Here is a 9,490-nt window from a genome sequence, read left to right on the forward strand (position 1 = left end):
CGGAATAACACAAGAGTGATGCTGGCCTTTCTCCACCCACTCAATTGATCACAATGCAAATCACTGTATATGTAATACATATTGGCAACACTCCGTATTATTCAGAACACCATGGAATGACTCCATATATACATTCTACAGACACCCCTGAGTATTTCCTATAATACTTTTACTGTGGCACCCAGAATATGTGTTGCTCTATAGGCAAATAGGTATTCCATTTGCGTTGATTTGCATTGGGAACATTTATTTGACCTTAGAACATATATATATATTTTTTTACAAATGTAATGCAAATGCAACTTAAATATGAACAAATATGAATCATTGTTAATGTTTAGACAATAGTTGTTCATATATCATGAATAAATACAAGTTTTTCACACTTTATATAATATTACGTGGGGGACTTTTATTTTGAAAGTTTCTTAAATTCCGCAACACGGAAGTACTTTTATTTTTTTTGTGTTGCTGACAAGCTGGTGACTCCTAGTTACAGGGCGGCAGCTTCGAGCGCACATGGCAGACGACAAAAGGGTTGTGTTTCAGCTCGCAAAGCGGTTCACAAATATATTCAGAACACACTATGCAGCCGGTCTGTATACCTCAGTGTTGTGTGCAGCCTGTCCGAGTGGTGAGATGCCTTTGGATATACGGCGTAAAAAACAACATTAATTTATTGGGTTAGGCTGAAAGGCTGTAAAGTTGAGCAACCCACTGCTACTGTTCTAGATGACTGTTGGGAATATACAAGTAGACAAGGCAGTGGTTTTGGTTGGACAGTTGGAAAAACTTGCTGATGAGAGCGGTTGGAGGTTGGCCCTTCCGTGGTGATTAAGGTCTGTTCCTCCATGGTTATAGTTAGTTAGCTCGTAGATTTAGCAAAAGCAGAGTGGGTAGCCACTTTGTCGACGTGCACAAGAGTAACTAACTAGGCACTTTTGCTAACCTTGCCTGGTGGGTTCTTCTAGATATAACGAACTAACGTTAACTAGCTCAATCTAGTCAAGTAGCCAACAAATATTCAACACAAACTAAAAAGTTGATTTCCTTGCTCAAGTATGGGGATGTGCTTACCGTGCCTTGGTGGACCTGGAAACGACTTGTCCACCACACCAGATCGAGTAAGTAACTTGTTACAGTAGCTAGGTTCATTATTAGCTTGGTTGATGCCGGTAACTAGCGAGCTACACTTTATATATATTGCCAGCTGTGTATGTATACACACACACACACACAATTGTCTGTTTCAGGTCAACATCGTAAACAAATTGTACATATATTTGGATTCCAAAATGAAACAATGTAACATAAAACAGCGTAACCAATAAACACCAAAACAATAAGAATTATACGTTCCCATTCAGATTTCTGCTCTTCATTTCTCATTACTTGAATATTTTTTCTCCTCATTAATTTCATTTAACATTATACTTTTTTTATTTAAATTTTCCTCCCACTCAACATGTTCTGCTTCCTTCCCAGGAGACAAGGAGACGTGAGCTGGCAGAGGCCGCTGAGAAGAGACAGAAAGAGGTATGACTGTTTTGGACAAGTTGTTATGACAACCATATACGGTAGGTTTACACTGGTACAGCAAAGGGCTGGTTTCCCGGACACAGATTAAGCCTAGTCCAGGATTGAAAAGCATTTTCCATGGAGATTCACTGTTAAATTATTCTTTTTTTTTTTCAGTCCAGGACTAGGATTAATTTGTGTCCAGGAAACCAGCCCTATATAGCCCACACATGGTGGTCCTGTGTGGCTCAGTTGGATTAGGGTGTGGTGAGGTTGTGGGGTCAGTTCCCGCAGGGATCCTGTACACCACTGTACCATGAGTCATTTAGCTGGGATGAGGGTCTTCTAAGTGGCGTACTGTAGACAACCACTGAACAGTCAGTAGAGCTGGGCGATACGGACACAAATCCATATTGTGATAAATTGCCTGAATTTATGCGATAAAGTTTATAACATTTAATGTCCACCATTTGTACAAAAAAAATGTTATCCTTTAAACTACTACTAGTTGTATGGTTGTAGCCATCTATTGTTCCATGAACAATCAGTCATATTAGAAAACATTTAATTTCAAAACACATTTCTCTAGTTATAGGCTACTTATCGTAATGAACGATATCTGCCAAAATGCCTGTGATAAGTGATCGGTATGGTTTATTTGTCCCAACTCTACCAGTTCATCTCAGCAGCCAACCACTCTCCCAGTCTTGTTATTCGTATAGAAGAGCTTCCTGAGACAGAGTGGAGTCTGCTGGGAGAAGAGAGAAGGCATCTCATTACCTATCCCTTTTACCACTATCGTGTTAACTGACCGAAAACCCCTACTGCGCTGGCTCCAATCCCTTCCCAGTACGGTTCCAGCAGCTACAGATGTAGGATCTTAATGTGATCACCCTGTTGCAGGAGAACTTGCAGTATATTTGAGATTTAAAAAGTCTTCTGAAGTTTGTAATTTCCACTGTGATATTTCAAACTCGATTTTTCCCTTACGAAAAATGTATCAACTCCTACAAAAAAAAAAATCAATTTAATTATAATACACATAATAATTCACTTATCCTGTTGCTGCGTGATAATGTTCAGGCTGTAGCAAACTGGCTCAAATGAAGATCCTACATCTGTACGGTAGATGTGCCGTGTAACCAGGTCAGCACACTGCAGCTCGGCTTGATTTCCGCTCCGTAGTGTGAAAAGGTTAGCCGACTATAACGAGCCTTGAACCAAGAAATCCAATCTAGAAATTCAATCTATGGTGTTTTGTACCCTTTGTTGCAAGGCTACTAAAGTCTCTTCAATCATAATGTTTAGTAGCTCCTCATAAGACTGGTGGGTATTTTTTTTTACTGTTATACAGAAATTCTTCAGTCAAAGCCAATTGTATCCAACCCATAAAACATGTGGTCCTACTAAAGCATCGAGGTGAGTATGAAGACCGTGTTCTTAGCTCCATGTTTTGACTCGGCTGGTATTTCCTCCCACCACCCACACGACCCACCTCTCACTTCTGGTGCTGCACACTTTGTCATTCTGTCTTAACTTTATTTTAAACGTTCCTTACCCTAGTTCCAGATCTGTTTGTGCTGTCCAATGGTTATTGTCACTCCGTTGACCACAGGAGTTGGCAAGATGGCACAAACAGATCGGGAACCAGGCTAAATGCTTTCCCCGACACAACAACACTATATACTGGAACTTAATGCCTCAAACAGATCTGGGACCAGGCCTCTTGCCACATTGGAGGGCATATAATCCAGCATGTGTCAAACAGCTGGCAACTGGGTTCCCACTAGATAGCACAGCCACAAAGTCAAAATTGGCTAAATGGTAAAATTCATGATTTTTTTGTTGTTGTCTTAATTTAAGGCATAAGGCTAGCAGTGTGGTTATGGTTAGGTTTAACATAATATTTTAAGAAGATCAATTGTAGAAATACGTGGTGTTTATGACTTTGTGGCTGTGGTAACTAGTGACGACCTGGCAACGGCTATCTGTCTGCATGAACTGTACTGAATGTCTCTCAGGAAGTCTGACAACTGGCTTCCCTGCCCAATGGCGAGCACTATCCTCTTTCAGGAAGTCTGACAACTGGCTGCCCTGCCCAATGGCGAGCACTATCCTCTTTCAGGAAGTCTGATAACTGGCTGCTCTGCTCAATGGCGAGCACTATCCTCTCTCTGGAAGCTGTTTGATTTGCAACCCTTCTGTATCTAGCGTTTAACCGTACAAATAGAATTACGTTCAACATAATATTTCTAGTCAGATCATGACATGCACATGTAGGCCTGTATTCTAGTAAAACTCTTGTCTGTAAATTCTCTCAATTATGCGAGACCCATTTCTGAAAAGATCGATGAAGTGAACTGAAGACGATGAATTAACTCGTTTCAACTGAACACATGATAAGAGACGTTAGACTTGTAACAGTGTAGTCAACACTATGGTCCCTGGTCTAAAGTAGTGCACTATGTAGGGAATAGGGTTCTATAGGGCCCTGGTCTAAAGTAGTGCACTATATAGGGAATATGGTTCTATAGGGCCCTGGTCTAAAGTAGTGCACTATATATAGGGTTCTACAGGGCCCTGGTCTAAAGTAGTGCACTAAATAGGGAATAGGGTTCTATAGGGCCCTGGTCTAAAGTAGTGCACTATATATAGGGTTCTATAGGGCCCTGGTCTAAAGTAGTGCACTATATAGGGAATAGGGTTCTATAGGGCCCTGGTCTAAAATAGTGCACTATATAGGGAATAGGGTTCTGGTCTAAAGTAGTGCACTATATAGGGAATAGGGTTCTATAGGATTCTGGTCTAAAGTAGTGCACTATATAGGGAATAGGGTTCCAGTGGGGACAGAGCCGTGTGTCTGTAGCTGCCATTCTGACCTCTCCATCTCCTCTTAGACAACCTACAGGGGTGTCAAAAACCCCCAAGCAGTTGAGAGAAATAAAAAGAATAAGGAGATGGAGAAACAAGAGATGAGACCGTCTCCGCCTGGAGAAGGAGGAGGAGGAGGGATGAAGGTTAGTCCTCATATTTTCAACACAGATTATGTCATGTCACAGTCTGCCTGCAACTTCAGGAGGTAAGTCTCTTAACGAATCAGCACACCTTTGAGAAAGGCAAGACGGCCTAACCTTGTATTCTTTGCTGGCTTATATATATATTTTTAAATAATGAATTAATCATATAGGTCATTTGTTTTGAGCTAGAATAGTTAAAGGATGTAGCCCAAAACATAAAGGCGTTTTAATGTCTCCGACTACATGAATGACTGAATCTGGTTTATTTATGCCACGTCCCACTTGTTGTTCGAATGTTTCCTGTTTCTCTCAACAGGTCATTTATTTGTCTACGAGTATGCTTTTCCCCTTTTTGAGGAGATGCGTGAGCTGTGTCTATTCCATCCTTTAATACCATGTTTTCTTCTGTTTTGTAGTGGCAGGTAGGCTAAAGATAGACATGGAGAGATCCTGGAAGTCTCAATGTAGACTGAGGTTCAGCTAACAACATGAAGATGGTACCAGTTGACTTAAAGGCTTTTTTTTTTTGAATATCAGCCCTTATACTAGATTTTTTATTTTTAAATGCAAGCCTTTTTTAGAGGCGATTGTGTGTCTGCATCTCTCAACTTCGTAGGATAGTTTGCCGGGCTTCGACGCTGGTAAAATAAATAAATAAAAGATTCTGCTGCCCAATGTTGGCCGTGTGAATCACAGGACATGCCTCCCTTAATGCCAAGATATACAAGAGAATATGCAAGCCAGCCAATGGAGCTTTGGAACAGACAGGGCGGCGTAGCTATGAATAGAATATAAACACTCAGAGGAAATATGCTCTCACACTACATCGATAAACTGTACCAGGCGTCTTGCAGTGAACTCTCTCTCTTTGTGTTCTCTTTGTCCTCTCGCCTTTCTTTCTCTCAGCCATTTCCACTTTGCCAGCTTTAACACCATGGCGCTTACTTCTTTTGCAATTGTTTCAGACATTTTGAACTTTGAGGAATATTCTTGTGATCTATTTACTGTATAGTATATTTTCCTTCTAAAATTATTTTATGCAACAAAGTCCTTTTTACTGTTCAAAATAGGCCTAGATGATTCAAATGTCATTTTCTATTGTAGATCAGTGTGAAAAGAACTACGTTTCCCATAGCTACTGATGAACCACATGTGAACGTTTTAGAGTTCCCGCACCAGAACTATTCAGTTGACTTTTCTATTGTAGATCAGTGTGAAAAGAACTACGTTTCCCATAGCTACTGATGAATGTTTTAGAGTTCCCGCACCAGCACTATTCAGTTGACTTCACTTTAGTGTTTGATTTTCATATGTCTGTGCAATATAAGTTATTTGCTACACGTTGTATTGGTTTGTAATGTATGAAGAAAATGCTATATTTTAAATGAGGTAAGAAGTTTGAGTCGTGAAAGCCTGATGAAAGTGTTTTTTTTATGCATGAATATTTCTTCTTTTTTCCCTCTCATTTCAACCTGTTCAGTAATATTGTTGTCATGACAATGTTCCAGGAATTATTTTATCCAAACATACACCGGTGTCACAATGTTCTTTCTTGGGTATGCAGTCTGTTGTCAGGATGGTAATAGGACTACCGTTATTCACCAGGTTTCAGTCCATTTCAGTTCAGGAAGTACACTGAAATTACAATTATCTGCAATGCTTTTCAATGAGGAATTTTTTTGGGGGATTTACTTTCTGAATTTAAATAGAATTGACCCCAACCCTGTCATCCACTGGGGCGTACCTGTCCACGATGATACCTGCAGATCTGTCATCCACTGGGGCGTACCTGTCCACGATGATAACTCTGCAGATCTGTCATCCACTGGGGCGTACCTGTCCACGATGATAACTCTGCAGATCTGTCATCCACTGGGGCGTACCTGTCCACGATAACTCTGCAGATCTCAGAAGGAAATGGGAAGAGAGCCTGAACCAGCAGGTGTTATTGTGCACTTGGAAGTATTGCATTTATACCTGCCTTGCTTTTTATACTTGAGGTTTCTTCTTCCTATACCCACCTAGTGCTTCAAAGGCTCTTGCCACTTTGAGGTGCATGAAGTCACGCCAATGTCATTTTGTTGAAATAACGTTGTCAGATGACTGTTGTTTTTGACCTGGGGCAATTGTGCACCGCCTTATGGGACTCCCGATCACGGTCGGTTGTGATACAGCCCAGGATCGAACCAGGGTCTGTAGTGATGCCTCTAGCACTGAGGTGCAGTGCCTTAGACCGCTGAGCATAACAATGTGTTTATAAATAATGTAAAATAATAAACAATTTGTCACATACACTGGAAAGGTGCAGTTTACAGGGTCAGCCATAGTACAGCACTCCTGGAGCAAATTAGGGTTATAAGTGCCTTGCGCAAGGGCACATTAACAGATTATTCACCTTGTCGGCTCGGGTATTCAAACCGTGAACCTTTCGGTTACTGGCCCAACACTAACCACTAGGCTACCTGCCACCCTTTATGATGGACACACAAATCAAATCAGAGTTAATTGGTCACGTACACAGATATATATATATAAAAAAAGATGCTTTTATCTTGCTCCAACAGTGCAGTAATACACATATAAACCAAAAAGTAATAGAAAGATATTAAGAAATATCAGAACGAGCAATGTCATAGTCCGGAATATACAGTGTGTGTACACTACTTGTCAAAAGTTTTAGAACACCTACTCATTCAATGGTTTTTCTTTATTTCTACTATTTCTACTGGCCTCTTTCTAGAGCTCCGACTTCCCGATTCATCTCGAAAGCACCATAATAGCTCAGAAATGAGCGAAATGACAGGCTACTTTGACACTGACAAACTGAGATGAATGAAAACCACCTCTTCTTGAGTCCATCAATAGCCAACGCCTAGTTGTGTGGAGACTATAGGAAATTATAGTCCTAAAAATGCTTTCCAGTTTCACTGATTCACCCAAAGATGTGCGGCTCACTCACTGGTGATGGCCTATGCGCGCGTCCCCGACTGTAGACTATGCCTTGTATTGTACACTCCAATAGGCTATTTATCCTCTGTGGCAAACGTTTAGGCGTTCTCATGGTGTAGTAGGCTATTCTGAATTATTAAATGTATTTCTGAACAGACAGCAGTAACTCTATAACTTTGGCACATTTATTTCAATTTCTCATGCGTGCTTCAGCTCCTCCAGAACCCTTCGTATGATTCTATAAGGGGAATGATGAAGTGCGACGCTGGAGAGATGAGAGTTGCAGGCTCATGTCTATCAGAGCAGAGAGAGATTTTAGAAAGGGAATCTCATTCTAGTTTGGTGAGAGATACAGGGGGGGGGGGGGGGGGGGAGAAAAATTAAGGATGAGGCAACTCGAATGAACTTTGTTCGTGTTTATTAGAACTTTACATTGTAAAAAGTGACACTTATTTTTCATGCCACGAGAGGTACCAGATCCGGCCAAATAGGGTCCGGAACGAAACAGTCCAAAACGTAGAGGTGCCGGATCTTGTTCCGACAGGATTCGGCTCAAATTAAGCACTTGAACTTGTGTTCCTCCACCTTTCCTTAGCTCTGTTGTGGATTGTGTTTCTGTACGCCAATGGAAAGTCGACAAAACAAAGAGCAAACCAGCCATGTATTGAATACATGGAATTGGATTGGGATGGTACTGATGAATGAATCAGGCACACAATCTGCTCATTTTTGAAATATTTTTTTGAAATCAGGTATCAAATTTGATTTGTAATATTGGTTGGTGAAATATGCTTAAAATGAGTCATTTCCCATAATTCTGTACCTTTGGATAGTTGCACTTCCAATTTTGATCATCATGATTTTAGTGACTGCAAAGAAAATGTATAGATCTACTGGGATTTTTAAAATACAAAACTAACTTCCTGTTTTGTCCGCTTGGACACAAGAGACAAGTATAGTCGCGTTAATCTTTTTTGTTGTTGCAAGCAGTCGTGTTCTTTTGATGAATGTATTTATGTTTTAAAAAGACAACTACATTTTGAAAATCCATTTCCTGTTTTGAAACTCGACAACCTTGTTCCAAAAAAACTAGTAGGTAAAGACAGTTGTTTCCTGATTGAAATAGTACAAGAGTACACCATGAGGGACTCGTTTCTCTACCAGCAGGTTGCAGGAGGACCACAGTGCGTCCTTCAGACACGTGAGGGTGGGCCAGAGCTTTGTGGAGGCCTTCGGCCCACCCCATAACAGCACGAGCTGGGGCGTTAGGTCTTCCCCTGCTGGCGGACATGAGATCAGGGCCTGTTTTCTTCCACAGGTCCTTGGCGGGTCTCCCAGAGAACATATATTTTCTTATGGAAAAATTTTATTGTTGCATTTTCTTTGAAAACAGCTCATATATATTTTTGTACATCATATTATACACATAAAAACGGCATTAAAGCATCAAAAACTATTTGAATTTGTTTTGATTAAATGGGTGACTGAACACTATCTAGTGACATAGACTTGCTTAATTAAACGCAATATCCATCATGACTATAATAAACGAGCCATCCGGTTGGCTTCGTCTGCTTTTTCTTTACAACGGCAGGGGGTGCACCGTTCCTGGAGGTACTGCAATACCAGGTCGATGCGTGGAGTGGACGGAGCAAGCCCCTATTCCATCTCCCTATTCCAAAAATCAATTTAATATATGGTCCCCAGATAGGGGACGTATCAGATATTAAACTGATAAGAACAGATTTTTTTTTTTTTTTTTTGGAAAAAGAATTTTATTTACATTTCTCATTGAAATACAATTACATAATCAGTGCATTACATAACATCGATTCATAAAAACAGTATCCAAAAATAGTGTAACAATATAACAATAGCAAAACTACTCAAAAAAGTGCAGTTCTGCAGAACCTGACCAGTGTTATTACATTCAAGTTTAACTTGCCTCTAACAATCTCTAAAAAACAATACAAAGAATTCTATAAATACAAACATATACATATACC

The 9,490-nt window shown here is 40.3% G+C and overlaps 1 protein-coding gene and 1 non-coding gene across 6 annotated transcripts; one reads left to right on the forward strand and one right to left on the reverse strand.

The window, feature by feature from the left end:
* The first annotated feature begins 339 nt into the window (after positions 1-339).
* LOC129849468 (small VCP/p97-interacting protein-like) lies at positions 340-5,946 on the forward strand. Of its 5 annotated transcripts, none has more exons than XM_055916293.1 (5): positions 340-839; positions 1,061-1,124; positions 1,486-1,536; positions 4,416-4,597; positions 4,952-5,946. In XM_055916293.1, the coding sequence occupies exons 2-5, from the start codon at positions 1,062-1,064 to the stop codon at positions 4,959-4,961; spliced, it is 306 nt and encodes a 101-aa protein (XP_055772268.1). In that variant the 5' UTR covers positions 340-839; position 1,061; the 3' UTR covers positions 4,962-5,946. The 5 variants fall into 5 exon arrangements, 4 of the variants coding, with proteins under 4 accessions (XP_055772268.1, XP_055772269.1, XP_055772270.1 ...); XM_055916294.1 differs by having other exon boundaries at positions 340-634; XM_055916295.1 differs by lacking the exon at positions 4,952-5,946 and adding an exon at positions 2,873-2,937 and having other exon boundaries at positions 344-1,124; positions 4,416-4,504.
* A 3,130-nt stretch (positions 5,947-9,076) lies between these two features.
* Positions 9,077-9,258, reverse strand: LOC129849470 (U2 spliceosomal RNA). Its single transcript, XR_008758660.1, has one exon. It is a non-coding gene; the product is annotated as a U2 spliceosomal RNA (small nuclear RNA).
* Positions 9,259-9,490: the final 232 nt, after the last annotated feature.

This window comes from Salvelinus fontinalis, unplaced genomic scaffold (assembly GCF_029448725.1).
Source record: "Salvelinus fontinalis isolate EN_2023a unplaced genomic scaffold, ASM2944872v1 scaffold_1473, whole genome shotgun sequence".
In the NCBI taxonomy this organism is placed as follows: Eukaryota; Metazoa; Chordata; class Actinopteri; order Salmoniformes; family Salmonidae; genus Salvelinus; species Salvelinus fontinalis.